The 19,103-nt window shown below is 48.0% G+C and overlaps 1 protein-coding gene across 1 annotated transcript; it reads right to left on the minus strand.

Annotated features, from left to right (window-relative positions):
* Positions 1-2,026: 2,026 nt before the first annotated feature.
* LOC119162168 (neprilysin-11) lies at positions 2,027-12,825 on the minus strand. The gene is made up of 5 exons (XM_037414639.2): positions 12,559-12,825; positions 10,595-10,687; positions 7,634-7,714; positions 6,108-6,158; positions 2,027-4,637 (listed from the first exon to the last, which is right to left on the minus strand). The coding sequence occupies exons 1-5, from the start codon at positions 12,646-12,648 to the stop codon at positions 2,574-2,576; spliced, it is 2,379 nt and encodes a 792-aa protein (XP_037270536.2). The 5' UTR covers positions 12,649-12,825; the 3' UTR covers positions 2,027-2,573.
* Positions 12,826-19,103: the final 6,278 nt, after the last annotated feature.

The raw sequence follows: 19,103 nt of genomic DNA on the forward strand, positions 1-19,103 counted from the left end.
TTAAAGCAAGGAATTGCCCGCATAAAATGTGACTCTTGTTGCGAGGCAATTTATCTTGGAGAAACTACTAGTCATGTTGATGGCAGAAGAGAGATGACGGAAGCTGATGATGAACACGCAACCTGTGTGGCTCATGCTCACAACTCTTTCCAAAGATTTTTCATGTCGCTATTGACGTTATACTTGTCTAGTATAGTCACGGCGGCTGGTAGTGAGTTTGTTGTTGTCGTTGTTTTCCTTTGCACATGGTTTGTAGCCAATGGAGGGTATTGGCCGATTTTAGGGTGAACTTTTCTGGTACTTTCCGCATTGCTTCATTCCTAGAAACGCTAGGCTTGTTTTCATTCTGGCTTGCCAACATATTGTTTCAAGTCAGCGTGATCAAAAATTCTCTACCTCGGTTTCACACGATCAGACATTCCTAAACCATTAGTTAAAAAAAAGTAAGTTCCCTCAGACCTTCCATTTTATTCTGTTGGTAATCCATGTTTTACCAATGCTTTCTTTTTTTAAATCATCTAAGTGTAAGCGTATTCGGCCGGTAAAACATTTTTGTCTCTAAAATAAGGAACTGCCCGTTTCATGGCCGATCCGACCCAACGTAGCGTTGCAACACTGAAAAGCCAACCAGCCAACCAACCTTGGGAATCGATGTCATACGAAGCATGTGCAAGGAAGGTGACCTTGTTGCCCTTTTTTTGTTGAGAGGACCGTTATGAAACGACGCTAAACACATTTACAAGCGTACACGCACAGATTGATATATTGGACTTTGCATATGTTTTAGATACAAGCTTGTTTACCGTTCCGCAACGTTGCCAAGAGCAACGTGGGTATTACCAACACCAGATGCACTAAGCTGAAACGAAGCGCTTGTGCTTGCGCGTGTGATAGCCTTGAATAGCACGCCAGGAGTGGCGCTAAAGTACAGTACGTAGACAAACTTCTGTTACGCAGACGAACTTGTAAATGGCGCTAAACTACAATCAGCGCCCTGCCGACGTGATCCCTGTATTATTTCAGAACATAAGTATTGTTTATAAAATTAAATGAGCTGCCCTGACCACCATATTACGCCTAGATAGGGTCATTTTCCAAAAGAGTTTCAAGACGTGGCATGGCTCTGTGATATATAGGATAATTCATCGCCACGCAGAATGCTTGAATTTGATACGGGCCGGGAATGAATCGTCACATATATTCTGCATCCGGTGGGTCAACGCTGCTGATGTCAGTTCTTAACGCTACTAATGTTCGTTCTCACCTTTCTTCGGTATATATCACCTTTCAGACGCTTGCGGCGCGTGCCCTAATACAACGACGTGTAGTATGCGGATATCTACCACACGTGTCTAGAGCAGAGAGCTTGCGACGGGATTTTCACATTATTCATGTCGTTACCACAGTCATAATCGTCGAATCCTCCATACTTCACATACTAATTTTGGTCTACCCCATGTTAAGGAGGGGACCATGAGAGAACCCAGACGTAGGCAAAGAAATGCTTCGCACTTAATACGGTGTTTTACATGCCAGACGTGACGTAGAGGAGGGCTCCGTTTATTTCAACCATCTGGTGTTCTTTGGCACGCACTGACATCACATCGTACGCGGGACACTTCCGCTTCGCCATCATCGAAACGGGACTACCTCGTCAGCTTCGAGTCGGCAGCCGATCGCTGTAGCCACTGTTTCACTAAGGCAGACTCTGCAATCTATTTAGAACCTTAATTACCCGACGTAGCTTTGCAACACTGGAAAACCTGAACGGCGGGAAGAACGCAGCAGCATGTTACCAGTAATCGTGAACGTCCACGATGGTGCCTTATAACAGTTCAGACCAAGTCTTACCTGCATTCGGCCCGTCGATGTGAATCAAATTGGCGTGATTTGAGTAGGGTCGCAAAAGATCGTTCACGGAAAGTTTCAAGTGTTTTGCGGTTGCAGTTTATTGCACCGGCAGGGACGTTGGTGAAAGCGCTAATTGTGCGACGTGACATACCATTATTAACGAGAGACCACTTCTTGCTCCGAGTCTGTTTTATGCAGTCGTTACTTCACATGTAACGCAGATCGTCAAGAAGAGTGCGCGAGACGAACAGTCACATAAGCTAATCACGCACGTGCGTGTGTATTAGAAGGAGCGCAATAATATAAATACACAACATTTGATTGCATGATGGCTATAGTTGCACATATGGCGCGAAGCGGTCGCTCACATGACACGACGCGCGAGCTGCTAGTTGTGCCGTTCTTATTCAAGGACTGCGCGTGTAGTACGCCACTCACACTGGTGGTCGGGAAAACAAAAAGAGCCTGCGCGCATTGTGACATCAGGAAATCTTGAAGATGAACGGCTAAAAGTTATTTATAACATCGGCTGCTCAAGGCAAGCAGTTGCTTGTCACGAGTTGGCCACTGGCGTTACTTGCTCACGGACAAGTCTTGCATGCTTAAAAAAATTGTTGGTACAACAGCTAAGCTGCGCCACGAGAAACTTAAATTAACAAAAGAGAACTGATGCGAAAGACAGTCATTACAACTGATACAAAATAAATCTAATTTTACAGTTGCTAGAAAAACGTGCACTTTTTCTGCGGGTTCATTGGTGTGTCAAGTTCGCAATGGAAGGCGCTGGCGAACTTGTCCATTTGTCGCAGGGGCACATTGCACGCCTCCCCGGTGCTGTTGACGGCGCAAGTCGTCAGGCAGTAGCTGAGGAAGAAGATCTGGTCGTCGTCATAGTCGTCCAGACCGTGCAGGCGCCGCTGGACGTATCCGTCCGAGGCGATAGCCTCGCGGTGCGCGATGAACGACGTCGTCAGCGCTGGCGCTAACGGGAACAGGGCCGAGAAGCGCACTTCTCGAGGGTCGCGGCTTCCGGGTGGCGGTGTACTGGAGGTGCCTGCGCCAGAGCCACCAGTCTTCGGCTCTGATAAGAAATCGCAGCTAACACGCTCCGTGTAGGCTGGCGAGTCCCACCAGTGCTCTCTCCTTCCCAAGTCGTTGACGAGGACGCCTCGCTTGTCGAAAGAGCGGACCAAGCACTCCGCGATGAGGGTGCCGAAGGTGCCGTACGTCATCGCCATGGTTCCGTGCAGTGAGAGAATGGGAGGCTCCATAGCGCCCAGCGACATGTAAGCGATGTTGTAGTAGTAATTATATCGGCTGGGCGCGCCACCACCGAGCCGTTTGGAGTAAACGCTTATGAAGCTGTCGTGGCCAATGAGGAGGCGGTAGGCGGCGGCCACGGCGATGTAGTTGCTTATGAACGACAGGCCGATAGTCGGGAAATCCCGGTACAGCCGAGCTAGATTGGCGACGTTGAAAAAGTTCTCCTCTGGCATCGCGTTAAGCGTCAGCTCGTCTATTTTGACCTTAGCCTTATTCTTGACGGTTTCGTCGATCCACGCGGCATCTTGAATCTGCTGTTTGAGCGCTTCCTGAATGCTGTGATGAAAGCGTTGGAGATTGGCGCGCACAGCTGGCGTATAGCGCGAGTAGATGTGCTGGACGGCAACAAGGAGACCGAAGTTTGCCGTCGTGTATGATAGGCAGGCCCGCTTCCAGAAGTTGCGGTTCGCCTCGGGGTCGGTGCCGTAGCGCATTTCAGGTTTCCCCGCGAACAGCCACAGGGTCGTTCGGATGAAAACAAACGCGAAGCCTTCTAGGAGCGTCTGCTTCTTGTCCCTGTACTTCTGCTGCAGCGCATAGAGGTTCTGCAATATCAAGTCGTCTTCTAGTGCCACGGGGCTGTCGAGTGTCCACGTGAACTGAGGACTGTGCAGGATGTTTAGGTGCCTGAGCCAGTCGCCCGCCCGTTTGGGCATCAAATGCTCGATATCCTTGAGCTTGAACTGCGTGTCACTCGTGGCGTCCGGCGGGACTTTGAGGGCAGCATTTACAATGTCATCCACTGTGTTCCTGAGTTCTTGGATGCTCGAGGAGGATGGCGCCTCGACTCCAAGTGTACGGCAGTGCATCCTGACGGAATCGGCAAACGTTAGTGCAGTCCATTTGGGGTCTAGCCAGTTTGTGTTCAATATACCTCGCCTTATATACAGCGTCTGCGGCCTCCGCTTGTAGGCGGGCAGCGCTCTGAGGTGGAAAAGGAGGTTGATATTCCACGTGATGGTCATATTCAGCAACGGCAGCAGAGCGTCTATGCCCACCTGCGGTTTCTCAGGCCACGATAAGCCGAGCTGATTCTTGAACTCAATGAACACTTCGGCCTCGGCCGGCGTCATGTCGCGTCGACGAATGCAGCTCCTGTAGTAGTCCGGTGCCTTGGGCACCACGGCCTTATCTCTGGAACCCTCCTCCATCTCTTCGATGGCATCTGTGGTCGACTGCTCGAAGACTTGCGCTACCATAGACCTCCCTTTGCCCTTCGGCTTCCAGGAGCCGCAAGTGAACTTGTAAAAGTCTTCGCATGGTTTGACGCGGGTGTTCATTGCCTCCTTGAGCTCGAGGGCGTGCCTTATACAATCGGGCGTGTTGCAGAACTCTATAGTGGGTTGAGATATGAACCACGCGAGGAATATCAGCAGTGATGCGCAGGCGATGAAAATCGTTGTCGCGGCGACGATGACGATCACTTGGATTCTCTTCATTCGGCTGCGGGACGTTGTGCCAGTCTAGAAAGTAATCAAGAGAAATAGGTCTTGTGAATAACTGGCAATCAGGTCGTCGGATAATTTAAGAATATTGTTATTTGTACGTCGCGAAACTAAACATTGTACGATGGACGTTATATTAGGTTGGGAGAGGGAGGTACTTGGGAATTACTTTGACTGGCCGGACTCGGCAAGGAGCCCATATGATGTCGCATATTACTTTTCTTCTGTAGCCTTTCGATGGGCCTCTTTTGGCGGTTGTTAGGGATGTTCTAACCACTGCAGCTCTATTTGGCGAGGGTTCATTAACTTAATTAAACGTGTCTCCCCCACTACGTACCCGAACGCGCGCACCTTTTTTGTGCGCCACCCTTACTGTTGCTGTGAATGCGTCGCGACTCATGACGCATTTACAGAAACGGGTGATTGTTCAATGTGGCGTCGGTGTTGGATCAACTTGTGAGGTGACGCGAAATGTGTAACTATGGTACCTCAATTTTAATTTATCTAAGCTTTTGTTTAGATAAATTTTGAAGTGTTCAATAAATTCAAAATAAATAGAAGCGCAGGTTGCTACGGGACTCCTTTATGACGACTATCGTTAGGTGTGAAGGCTTTGGCTAGGCAGAGGGAAACGAACATAAGAAATTATTTATACACGTGCCTTCAAAAAAAATAAAAAGACGAGTGCCGTTACCTTAACAATTCTCAAATTGAACAGAGAATCCATTAATACAAGTGAAAGAAAAAGCACATGAAACATCTCAGCTAGACATGCAAGCTGCTTGCTATACTGAATACTGAAGGTGATTCAAATTGTGATAGTGAGTCAGTTGTATTGGGCAGATTGTCCCAGTCGACTATCGTTGTATGAAAGAAAGTTCTTGAAACAGTTGACACGTGTAGTCAATGGAGTAACAGCTAGTGAGCTTGTGTGCCTGGTAGCGCGGCCTGTCATATATGCAAGATGCGATGTGTCAATCTTGTACTAACCTTTTATCAAATGTAGGAAGAATTTTACGCGACATACACGATTTTGGTTACTTCTACGTATTGTAGATGAATCTAACAGCTTTTTTTTCTGTAAGCTTTCTAATCGCGCTATGTCTGCTTTAGTAAACGTATCCCGTATAACGACGGCGTATTCTAAAACAGGACGGACAAATGTTTTATATGCCAACAAATGTACTGCTGGTGCGGACGATTTTAATACGTGCCTTGAAAAAAACAACTTATGCCTGCAATTTGCTAGCACTTTATCAATGTGTTTTGACCACGAGAGATCACTTGCTATGTTGAAGTCTAAGTATTGTGTAACTTCTGATAAGAGGTCTTCCGTGCCATAGCAATATATTAGTGGCGTTTTTTAATGATACTCGCATGTACACAGTCGTTTTCAAAATTTATGCATATTTGCCATTGCTTTCATCGATGAACTACAATCTTAAAATAATAATATATATATGTAGGGGGGGGGGGGGGCTTGCTTACCCGCATTCCTTCTTGTTCAATCAAGAGTTCGCCCCAGATCTTAGAGCTGTCCTATAGACACACAAGAGAGAAAAAGAGATGTGAATAATGTACTCCAACTTGCAGGAATCAAAAAAATTGGGCACCGAAATACCAAGAAACCATAAAACATTCAAACTTCTACCCATCGTACTGTATGTTACTGCTACATCTTCAAAAGCAGAAAGAACATGAATTTCGATTAGTATAATAATTGAGATTTCAAATAAGACTTACTCAACGCAAGCACACAAAATAGCGGATCTCCGAGAGCATGTCATAGTGACGTTTTAACCATGGAGCTGTTTATGCCAGAATAAATATAAGGAAAAGGACAAAAGCAATAAGAAAGGCCGTCCAGCTCTGCTGCTATCCTCCTCTCTCATCCACACCACCTGTGCGCGAGAGTGAGGTACCATTGGATGATTTCTATTTCTGGCACTACGAATCGCACGGCTCTCTCCTGCTCCCTCCTCTCCACACCACCTGGTCCGGTTACATCATAGCTCCACGCTCCAGTTAGCCTTCATATTTTCAACGTTGGTACCCTTGCTCTATCAGGCTTAACTCGCTACACTGTCACGGCTTCCCTGTAAACCACTTAGCTTTACTGATTGTTTTTTGCTCGTCCGATTTAGCTCACGCAACTGGGCTAAAAAGCGGACAACAATCCCTAGGGGTTCACCTCGTTACGCCTAAATGGCCCGCCGCGGTGGTCTAGTGGCTAAGGTACTCGGCTGCTGACCCGCAGGTCGCGGGATCGAATCCCGGCTGCGGTGGCTGCATTTCCGATGGAGGCGGAAACGTTGTAGGCCCGTGTGCTCAGATTGAGGCACACGTTAAAGAACCCCTGGTGGTCGAAATTTCCGGAGCCCTCCACTACGGCGTCTCTCATAATCACAAGGTGGTTTTGCGACGTTAAACCCCACATATCAATCAATCAAATCGTTGCGCCTAAACAACGCAGAGACCTAAATTTATTTGTGCGCGTTCGTGGAAGACTGTTCAACAAACTCGGAACCACGAGTATTTGTCAACACTGTGCCGTAATAGCAGAGTTACACGCGTTCGATGTTCAAAAAGCGTCCCCTCATCGGCTCGTGTTTCCTTCAGGCTGAGTGCTTCTCCACGTACGAGGAGGAAGAGCGGCGAGCGCGCAGACCTGTGGGTAGACAAAGAACTTCATCTCGTTCCTCGAACTACCAGATGCAAATGTTGATGCCACGGCCCACACTGGAGATCGCTGGACGGCCCTATGAGCAAAAAAGAATTTCTTGGAATTTTGTCGCGTGCCCGCGGCTCTTAATTTGCGGTTTGTTGGGCATCCCTCATCGTGACGCCATTCCAAACTCGATGCTCGAGTTTGATTGGCGTGTTAAACTTTCGGAGGTTCTTTAGGGGCTCCACAAACAGCCACGCTGTTAAAGGCGTTTTATTTGGTGAAAAACCGGCTGGAAGTTGACGCCCGTCTTGATGCGTAGTGCATGTAGTTTGCGTGGCTGACTCACCTTCGGGACGGCTACGCTTCCAACGGTGGAAGATCTCGCAGTCGACGTGAGTTCTGTCGGCTTTCCCGTGAAACGAGTTGTCTGTTTGCGAGCGAGAAAAAAAAAGAACAAGATGAGGTAGAGCGCCATGTGTACTACGTACGATAACTAATGCACGACTCGCATTATTATTTTATTCGTTACCGTTAGTCGCGAACATGCCTTCCTAAGCAAAAGGCATATAGTTACTTAACGCTGTGAGGATACGGCCAACATGGAAGATACACTATACACATTAATGTCCTCGTCCTCACCAGTGCTAAGTAACTGCAATCTCATGATGCACCAACTAGCCCACATCACCACGCTCGTAGACTTTTTAAAGCAAATTACAAAGCAGCAAACTGCTTATATAGAGTGAGCAGCACAAGTCAGCTTGAGCGGCTGGTGCGCTAACAAAACGGTGGTAGGAAGATCGTGCAGCAGGCGGCTGCTTAGTTCCAAGTGCTGTGTGTTTAGAAAAAGCGGTTAACGATGTAGTGCTCAAAGTTTTTCAATTCATATACATTTAGAAAGACTGACAAATGAACAAGTTTGTATGAGTTTTTACTACTGAAACGGTGTCACACGGCACTCGTGTTTCGTGGTCCTTCCTCGTGCTTTCGCCTCACTTTGCGGCGTCTGTTCTGTTGTATGAATTATTATATATTTTTGAGTACACAGTAATGTGTACAGTAGTTATCCTGTTGTTGTTTGAGAATCATTTTAAAAATCACAACTTGGATTTATTGGCAATGTCTTAGCAATATTCGTACGTGAGGTCCTCGTTTGTGGACAGGCAATTTTACCCTGTAAAAAAATTATTTGAACGTGATAGCGTTAAAAAGCTCGTTGCGCAGAAATTCCGGCGTCGGCGTTGTTCGTTGTGAGCGAAAAATTGTCATCTTTGCGTGACCGAAAAATCGAGAAATGTGCCAATAAAATAACTAATAAAACATTCCAGGTGCCCAGGTCGGGTTAGAAAGCGCGACGTTTCCGTGCCCAGCGGTTTTTATACCACACATCCACACAACTTCTTGTGAATACAGTGAAAATAACTTCCTCTGCTTCTAATTGCAGTGAAAGTAACATCCATTTTTTATTTACCAAGCACACGCGTCCTGTATACATGCTTCACAATGCAACATGAAATATTGCCCTAATAATTCGTAAGACAAGTAATCATTGTAATGGTATTTGTAATGGCGTACATTTGTAATGGCGTGTATTTGTAATGGCGTACATTGTAATGGTAAGCGTACAGAACATGGTATTTTCATGGTGACTCCATACTTTAAAGCCAGTCACCCTCTACAAGCATAGCATCTATAAGGCCATGTGGTGGGGCCATAACAAGTTCGAAAAGATTTCATACACAAAGTGTTTGACGTACGCACTAGGAACGGAACAGTATCGCTATCGCGTTTAACTCTTAAAAGTGAAACTTGAAGGTCCCCCAATTTTTAGTAGCTGTAAAATTTTGCACACCAAAATAAATCAACAGTTACCTATAGCATGATTATAGTTGTAGGCAATGAATAAGGCACCTTGATGGCTGCAACAGTACGGCTGCAGTATAGCGATTATATAATACGTCTCGGATTGTGACGTGCCGCAACCATATGCCATTATAACGAGGCACCTCGTGGTAGCGGCCTTCAAGCTGGGCCCTCGACCTGCCATGCCACTGCGAACGATGTAGTAATACTGGGCGAGTTGGATAAACTTGATATCTAAGGCTGCGCAAGAAGCCATCACAAGATAACGAAAACCACGGGACAAGGCGCTGGGCCCATTGCGCTGTGGTCTTTTTTGTCTAGTGCTGTTACTTTTCGTGCCGCGTAGCGCTGATCACCGTGTATCTTCGAGAGGCCACGTTTTCGATAATACGGTGTCAACTTGAGCGACCGCTGGCGCGTTGAACGCTCGCTCGAAGTTCCCCACACAGAGCATGCTCAGCCTCGCGAACGATCGCACATATACAGGCGAAATGGGACAAATGGCGTTGCAGTTTCGTTACGACAGGTACCTCCATGGAGTTTGCTAAATGTACGCTAGAGTGAATTCTGGCGCTAGTGTCTACGGCAGCTGCATCGCATGGTGCTTCAGCCAGCATGGGAATCATGGGTACTACATGAATTTGCCTAGTTTTCGTACTTTACGTACCTTTTGACTTCGCTTGGCTTGAAGCTGCTTTGTCACGAAACAACTATCTGTAAATGTTCCGCAGTTATGCTTCATTTCCTTAATATTTTAGGCCTACCATTTCAAATCGGGTCACGAAGTTCAAAATGGTTCGTTCTTTCCTTCGAAACAAACCCTGAATACAACGATAAAGGAAGGCACAGTTGTGATTCGCCGCCCGCAAGCACGAAGACTAGGCGAATTCATGTCCTACTCATAATTCCTATGTTCGCTGAACGATCACAGTATACAGAGTCCCCTCTAGTTAATTTTAGGAAACTCTATAGACACCTCAGGACAGCGTTCTTACAATCCCGCGCACAGTGTCGCTTTCCAATGTTGACGTCATTACATTTCTGCATCCCTCGTTGGTGAAACCAACGGTCTGTTCTCACGTTTATTGAGGCCTTCCTTTTGTTTATTCAAAATGATTTGAAGGAACATAAGTCTCATCAAGCGTGCGAATTCACCGTCCGCGTCAACAGGAGCGATGAAAATTTTGACAACGTCATCGTGATGACGTCATGCGATGGCATTATCGCGTGACATATTGTCGCTTGAAACGTCGGCCGATTATGGAGGCACCGTAAAACCACGTGGGTTGCAGAAATGTTTCGAAAACGTGCGGTGGGAAAAAAAGAATATGATCAGTGAAGAAAAAAAAATACAACTTTAGCTCTATAGTCGCTTTTTCTTTTTGCAAATCCATAAAGAACCGCGCAAGGTTTCACTACGTGCATCAGTTCTCGCCTCACTTACCCCTGTCATGCTTGTAGTGGTCGCAGCCACCGTAACATCTTTCGTCGAAGACTTGGGCTCTATTTCCGTGCGTTCCGTTTTCGTCTCTCTTGGCTTTGCATGGTGTTCACGAGGAAGAGAAAAGCCAATGTCAGAACATCACATGTCAACAAGAACTAGTTGCACCTCTCGATATATATATATATATATATATATATATATATATATATATATATATATATATATATATAAAGTTAGAATTGTTCAGTTAAGGGCTCGTTTTTTCCGTGTTTGACACAATATTAATGATATTTAACAGACAATAATGCCAAAAAAGTATAGGGGAAGTTATTAAACCGAATCGTAATGCAAATGTCAAGAAAGAAAAATGGGTGAAAAGATAACTTGCCGTGGGCAGCAACGAACTTTTCGGTTCCTGCTCACGGCAAGTTATCTTTCTCGCTGAAACTGTAGGTTTGTTCGATTCTGGCGCGGAACGCGGAACACGTGCTACGAAAGTTTAGATGGTGCCACAGCAGTGCAAACGCCGGGCATATGCTGCTGGTGCAGCGCTATCGTGTTTTTTTTTATTCTTCTGTTTTTGTTGTATCGTGCCGCAGAGGAACGGGTGCGAGCAAGACACGCACGCCAAACTCCTCATGTCAAAGAACGCCATGAAGATCCCTTCTAATATTATATACAACCCTATTGCTCTTTACAAACATAGGTACTGGAGGTTTCTGGTTTTGTGCATTAGAGTAGCCTAGGAGCATTGGCGCGGAGCGAATGCTTTAGCGAGCAGCCCGCTCTTTTTAACTTTTTCCCCTTTGCTTGGCCAAATAATTCAAACACATTTTCTTCTAAGCTGCACACGACAATATAGGAACTAATCGTTAACTTTAAGCACCTTTCTTTTACCAGAAAGCAGAAGAAGAGTCTTTCCTTACTAAGGCACAAATAAAAAAAAACTTTTCTGCTTCAGCGTTAGAGAGTGATAAGGGAAGCAACACGTTCTGCTGCTATCGCACTGACAGAAAAGGTGAATACTAAGGTGCCTATAGATGAAACAAGTTTAGGAACCTAGATGAAACAAGTTTAGGATTTAGTGTCTATTCTCCAGGCAACCCGGATAATTGTTCAAAAAAATTTCTCTCGGCGGTCGCTTCTCATTGGCTCTCATATTTCACGTGACTAACTGCCGCGCAGAGAAGAGAAAAAACTGACTGCTGCGGGACAGACTTGGCATACGTAGCCTTGCGTGCGTTAGATTAGGTTAGGTTAGGCTGTGAGACAGGCTGGACAGACGTGGCCCAGCGTGCGTTGGGTTAGGTTAGGTTACGTTATGTTGAATGGGTTTGGTTAAGAAGGAGAATCATACAAAAATTTTATTCCGGCAGTTAGTCACGTGACTTATGAGAGCCAATGGGAGGTGACTGCCGGGAGAAATTTTTTCGATCAATTATCCCGGTTGCTGAGAGAATAGACACGCCCGTTAAATAACGTTAATATAGGCGCATCGATGGTTAAATGGTCATCGTCACTGTCGAAAATATTCCGTACGGCCCGAAATCAGCGACAGATCTAAACTTGTGAAACTGTGCTTGACGTCATGAAAACGAGTAAGCGTTATGAGAAGGAGCGCTTATGCAATTTTTTTCGAAAGGTGTATGTAGGGCTGAGCTTTTTCATTTTAAGTTGTAGCTGGCTACGACGAAATTATGTGCTTGTGTGGTTAAGAGAGTAGCTCTGTGCCTCGGAAACTTTCCACAACATGCAATTACGAGAAAATTAGACGACGCAAGTCATCGTGGAAAAACGGCCAAAACACTTTCGCTATTAGGTGAGCGAGGTAGAGAGATTGCGTAAAGCAAAGTGTAGTCTTGACCAGGTGTAGTTCCGACTATGCGAAAGCTAGTAATTGTGCACAAGGGTGTTCAAGAGTCTGTGCCTAGTGAGCATCTTTACGGCGACATCCCCGCACTTACTACACGTCTTCCCGAACTGGTGGATGAGCCCGAAGATTTCTTCGACCCTGCTGAGCGCTTCCTCTTCTCCGCTGCAGCACGGGCGGCCATGGTGAACGACAGGAACGTTTGGAAGGCGGTTGAAGAAGCGAGGCGTCTGTAGCTGCACTGGAGTCGACGTGTGAGATTGCCGTTGACCAAGTGGCAGGCTTGCTTGCTCGAGCCGGCGCGCAGGCTCGCAAACCGTGCTCTCGCGCCGTCGCGTGCTGGTTCTTCTTCGTCAACTATCAACGCCACCTGCAATCGCAGTTTTGCAGCGCAGCGCCCCCTCTAAACAGTAGAAGAATTTTATTCATAACGGTTTAAGAAAAGTGGCCATAGGTGTGATATAAGGCGTCATTGCAGACTACGGAGCCGGAAGATGGCACGTGCTCAGAAGCCATCTCAGCGAAGAAGATGAAGGGAGAATAAAGCGTGAGCAAGCGTTGTATGAAAAAATTTCATTATAAGGTACAGTGCGGCCAATCCCCGTTGTGAGTATGAGCCAAGATCTTCTAGGCGACAAGACAAGGAACGTACCATTTCTAATAGAAACAAAACGAATGTAATGTTAAGATGAGGCATAAATTCCCTTTGTTTCCAACCATATTAGCTTGTTGGTTTTTTATTACCTCTATTTATTCTATTTCTAATCCATCGTTTACCAATCTGTTCTTAGTTAAAACATGCCCATCTAAACATCTCAGCTGGTAAAACAATTCGATCTCAAAGATGAGGTGCCGTACGTTTCATGGCCGATCCACCGTGATGGGTTGCGCCAAAACTGTGAGGAACAACCAACCAAACATTACCATTTTTTTCTTGTTTTCCTATTCGAATCTATGAACACTTTTGAATGACCTTTTGAATTTTCATACTCATTTTTGGTCAATTGCCCAGAGTGGGTACGTGCCATTGTTTTGAGGGAAAAACAAACAAACGAATGAGGAACGAGTTTCCATCGACGTGTCTTGCCTGATATGCACGACACAACAATGAGCTCAATGGGAGGGCCCCTGAAGTACAGGGGAGCACTTGCCACTGCCGCCTGCCCGACGGGACCCAGAAGTGCAAGCTGTACCCCTGAATCAGAGAGGGCGCTGTACTGCGAAAGCTGTTGTGAAATCACAAGAACAGCCGATTCTCAATTGAGTGAAGCTTGACAATTACGAAGACTAATCTAGTCGCCTCGAAGTTGTTGTTAGGCTTTATCTAGGTGATATTAGGTTGTTTATCGGTTGCTTCTCAGTGCAGAGAGGTTTGGTTTGAACCGCAGCCAGCCACAGACGTGACACTGTGGTCCAAACTTCAAGGACAGTAACTCGCGCTGAAACCGAGCGTCCGCTCCTAAAGCATGGATCTCCGGGCACTTGGAGTAGCGCTTCCAACCGTGGGAGTTTCTCTGTAGCCACCGTTACCATTCCCGTTCCCTATAGTATTTCCTCGTCGCACGTACCACTCCAGCTTCAGCACAGCTGAAACGTGAAGTCACGGTGTGTATCACCCGGCTGATACCGGTGGTTCGCCAAAAGATTTCTTAATTACTGGTTACGTCTGTTTAGATATCTGAATTGGTGTTCGTTTGTTTGTGGCCTGTCGACTCTGGCATACACCACTCTAGGGGATTGGCTAAGAAAACTTGTTTATGATGATGGTTGGCTGGTTGGCAGGTTGGTTGGTTGGTAGACGAGGAGCGGCAATGAATTGTGCGGTAAAAGGCTTTCTAAAAACCGGGAGAGAAAACCCTTAAGAGAATAATTCGTAGGCAAACGAAAATACTAGGGGTGCTTACAGTTTCTTTATTATTGCTGAAGATAAAGAAAACAGTTAAATACTATATTCTGATCAATAAGTAGAGAAAAATTAGGTTATCAAATAATTAAAATAGTATGTATGTAGTTTTGTGTCTGCAGCGCAGTCTCACTCTTTTATATAAGCATATAATGCCTCATATAAGTCTCTCTGGGGTTTACTGCTGAATCCCAAAGAAAGAGTAATGAATGACGTTCCGCTAAGCTCAAGCCCAAGTATTTAGAGACGTGGAGTCCACCCATTCAACCATAGGTATAATAAATAGTTTACAACCAACCAAAGGCAGTGTGATAAATCTTTGCCTTAATTGTTTATGCCTGCGAGATACTATGGTTTCCACCTGTTTACAATAGAAACATTGCAATGAAGGAATGAAACCAGGCCTGTGCAAATAAAAATTTAGAGGCACAACTCTGCATGACTGTTTAGCTGATGTAACTTCAAATCTCTTGTGCCGCTTCATGAGCTGTACCACGGAAACCTGAAGTGCAGAATACCTGCACCAACTTTAGAACAGGAGATATTGCCTGTCAAAAAACGCCAGGCCTGCGCGTAAGGCGCGGCACGGTCACAGCGAAAGTTGGAAGAGCGGCCTTTCAGAGCCTTTTCTAAACACTCATTGGGTAACTACTGCAAGCAAAGTAGCTTCACGCCCACTATGGCATTAATAATAACATTTTTTGGTAGCAGGACGAAATTTGGTAAGCTATTTCTCGCCATTATTTTGAGAAGTGTGGTATCCGCTAAACACTTGCAAGAAATTTCGTGGCAATTGTTCATGCAGTGGCTGACGACGATGAGGAATTATGCCTGAAGTGGGTATGCGCCATTGTAAATAGGTGAACAAGAACATGATTTTGTAATGGGTTGGAGCATTGGACGATCCATTAGTTACGCTATTCACATTGTGCGACGACTAGTTGTTCTTTGGCTGTTTTAAAACGCTATATAAGTCGTTTTAACGCGATTGCATTCCCGACACCAAGCCTGCCTAAGGCAAGGAGCTGGCACCCAGCGGGCCCGGTTTCGAGCCCCACTGTGTCATTGGCCCTAGGCTTTTTTTTTCTTATTTCGTGCGATGTGGTTACGGACACCGGCGGTGGTGGTGGCGAACAACTACGGTGGCGCGTGACCCGGGTGGTGATCTCATAACTGCCATCGCTGTAATAAGAAAATTTCGAAATCGCGCGATTGAATTTCGGTAGGGGGGTCTTAAAACCTCCTTAACCGGGCTCTGAGTTCATGGTGCAGGCAGTACCACGGGCTGCTTCATGTAATCCAGTGTGACTAGGCAACCAAACCAGATGGACAAGGCTTACATGATTGGACATGCCCTGGTAAGCAGCTCGATGTCCTTGCTTCTGTCGAAGCAGTGCACCGCCCATCTGTTACCTTTCTCTTCTTTAGTAAACCAGATGTGAGTAAAGGCGTTTGCCCAATTTCTGTGGCACATACTCGTTCCGTGGATGATGATGATGATCGTTTTTTTTTTACATTTGTACACACCAAAGCTTTTACGGCTGACATAAAAAGCCTCGCTGTTGGAATCGAATGTGGTTTCCTAACGTTTTCCTCAATTACAAAAAAATAAAAAATTGGACACTGGCGATTCCAAGTATGTTCGACGAAAGCCTGTGTTCATTGGACTGAACATGCACCGTCTTTTTAATTGCGATACCAATTATATAAATACTCTCGGCTGATGTTTGCCGTTGCCGTTGCCGTCTTGCCCCAGAACACACACACTCACACACAGACACACACATATATATATATATATATATATATATATATATATATATATATATATATATATATATATATATATATATATATATATGGACAATAATGCCAAGGAAAGTATAGGGGAGGTTATTACACCAAATCGTAAAGTAAATGCGAAGAAAGAAAAATGGATAAAAAGATAACTTGCCGTGGGCAGGAACCGAACCTGCGACCTTCGAATAACGTGTTCGATGCTCTACCACTGAGCTACCACGGCGGCTATCTTCCCAGCCACTTTATCGAGTGTATATGTGAATTTAAACGTGGGAGTGTCAGTCAGCGCCATCTGTAGCTAAGGTGGCGAGTGTTACACACTCTTTATGAGCCTGTGTGACGTCAAGTAGCACGGGAACTTATTATGAGCTGGCAGCTTACCAAAAGTCCCTCGTGTACAACTAAAGGCACCAAGTCTGCCAGTACGAGACCCTCGTTAATGAATAAGGGAAAGAAGTGTATTCGTAAGGGCTCGTTTTCCCGTGTTTTCACACAATATTAATGAAATCTAACGGACAATAATGTCAGTTAATGTCCAACGTAGCTTCGGTCACAGTTGCCACGCGTGGGATCCTCTGTGGTTCGACAACCACCTGTGTAACGTAGGTTCCGTTCACAGCCACGAGCAGCTGAAGGCGGCGACCGAAGTGATTCGACGCGAGTTTGGAGCGGAGCCGTCCGACCTCGTGGTCTGCGCCACTTGCAAGGAGATGCTAACGTCGGGCAAAGTTCAGATGATGAGCTTCACGCACGGTTACCGTTATCCGCCTCACCCGCCGGAACTTCCCGAGCTCAACTGTTCTTCCAGCACCCGCGTCGACACCCGTTTCTACCAGGTCAACGCCGTGCGCATCGCTGCTGCTTCGCATCGCATCAGGGTTTCCTTCGGGGAGATCGTACATATATTTTTAATGCGAATGCATATCGTAGTCAGGCTATGTCAGGTGTCCGTCCGGATCCGCCTACTGCCCTCTCCCACAGCAACAGCTGCGGGTGCACGCTTCCCTAGCAACCGGAACCCCCACCATGTCACGCTTCCGTGTCGACAGCTCTCAGCAACATATGCGGGCGCGCGCACTTATCCTCGCCCCTACCAACCAGAGCTTCCACCTCCTTAACTTAAACGTGACTTGCCACCGTCTCAATGCAGTGCGTTTGAAACGCGTTTGTAGCGTTTGTGCTGCCAGCGTTTGTGTAGTGTTTGTGTTGATAAGACGCTGACATTATGGTCGTCAGGCACGATGACAGGTGCATTGCTTCACCGCTCCTTTTCTCGCCATTCGCTCTCTCTCTCCTCCCTTCGCCCCACGCTCCCGTCCGTTCGCTCGTACTATAGTGCCTAGAATATACTTACAGTAAATATATTCTATAGGCACAACATTCGTACGTATATATAAATGGAGTTAAGCGCGCACTTCACTCTCGACCGTTCGCTGTCGGGGTGCCTCTCAAGGTGATGGTAGAAGTTGGTAAAGGCAAATGTCCGACGGCAACGGTACCCTTTCTCCGCGCAAAAAAAAATGCGTTCGCATTTTTTCACGATTCTCTTCGGGGGGGGGGGGGGGCATTCTTTCTTCAATAAAGTTTATAGGCTACATAGTTGTGACAGGTCTCAAGCTCTTCTTTCATGTGGCACCCCGTACAGTCACTGTGAACTGACACAAAAACGTCGAACAAGAAGAAAAGGTCGGTCGGTCGGTCGGTCGGTCGGTCGGTCGGTCGGTCGGTCGGTCGGTCGGTCGGTCGGTCGGTCGGTCGGTCGGTCGGTCGGTCGGTCGGTCGGTCGGTCGGTCGGTCGGTCGGTCGGTCGGTCGGTCGGTCGGTCGGTCGGTCGGTCGGTCGGTCGGTCGGTCGGTCGGTCGGTCGGTCGGTCGGTCGGTCGGTCGGTCGGTCGGTCGGTCGGTCGGTCGGTCGGTCGGTCGGTCGGTCGGTCGGTCGGTCGGTCGGTCGGTCGGTCGGTCGGTCGGTCGGTCGGTCGGTCGGTCGGTCGGTCGGTCGGTCGGTCGGTCGGTCGGTCGGTCGGTCGGTCGGTCGGTCGGTCGGTCGGTCGGTCGGTCGGTCGGTCGGTCGGTCGGTCGGTCGGTCGGTCGGTCGGTCGGTCGGTCGGTCGGTCGGTCGGTCGGTCGGTCGGTCGGTCGGTCGGTCGGTCGGTCGGTCGGTCGGTCGGTCGGTCGGTCGGTCGGTCGGTCGGTCGGTCGGTCGGTCGGTCGGTCGGTCGGTCGGTCGGTCGGTCGGTCGGTCGGTCGGTCGGTCGGTCGGTCGGTCGGTCGGTCGGTCGGTCGGTCGGTCGGTCGGTCGGTCGGTCGGTCGGTCGGTCGGTCGGTCGGTCGGTCGGTCGGTCGGTCGGTCGGTCGGTCGGTCGGTCGGTCGGTCGGTCGGTCGGTCGGTCGGTCGGTCGGTCGGTCGGTCGGTCGGTCGGTCGGTCGGTCGGTCGGTCGGTCGGTCGGTCGGTCGGTCGGTCGGTCGGTCGGTCGGTCGGTCGGTCGGTCGGTCGGTCGGTCGGTCGGTCGGTCGGTCGGTCGGTCGGTCGGTCGGTCGGTCGGTCGGTCGGTCGGTCGGTCGGTCGGTCGGTCGGTCGGTCGGTCGGTCGGTCGGTCGGTCGGTCGGTCGGTCGGTCGGTCGGTCGGTCGGTCGGTCGGTCGGTCGGTCGGTCGGTCGGTCGGTCGGTCGGTCGGTCGGTCGGTCGGTCGGTCGGTCGGTCGGTCGGTCGGTCGGTCGGTCGGTCGGTCGGTCGGTCGGTCGGTCGGTCGGTCGGTCGGTCGGTCGGTCGGTCGGTCGGTCGGTCGGTCGGTCGGTCGGTCGGTCGGTCGGTCGGTCGGTCGGTCGGTCGGTCGGTCGGTCGGTCGGTCGGTCGGTCGGTCGGTCGGTCGGTTTACATATTCGATGCGAGTTATGGGAATTGCCTTCATGGAAATGGCAATATTACCTCTGTTGCC

Source organism: Rhipicephalus microplus, chromosome 3, assembly GCF_043290135.1.
Source record: "Rhipicephalus microplus isolate Deutch F79 chromosome 3, USDA_Rmic, whole genome shotgun sequence".
Classification (NCBI taxonomy): domain Eukaryota; kingdom Metazoa; phylum Arthropoda; class Arachnida; order Ixodida; family Ixodidae; genus Rhipicephalus; species Rhipicephalus microplus.

What these genes read in the sequence shown, in the direction of transcription:
- LOC119162168 (XM_037414639.2), bottom strand. Translation starts at nt 12,648, where the DNA reads ATGGCCGCCCGTGCTGCAGCGGAGAAGAGGAAGCGCTCAGCAGGGTCG. An exon ending in CCAGTTCGGGAAGACGTGTA is followed by an intron (nt 10,688 to 12,558) that starts GTAAGTGCGGGG and finishes CACCATGCAAAG; the next exon opens with CCAAGAGAGACGAAAACGGA. An exon ending in GAAGCGTAGCCGTCCCGAAG is followed by an intron (nt 6,159 to 7,633) that starts GTGAGTCAGCCA and finishes GTGTGTCTATAG; the next exon opens with GACAGCTCTAAGATCTGGGG.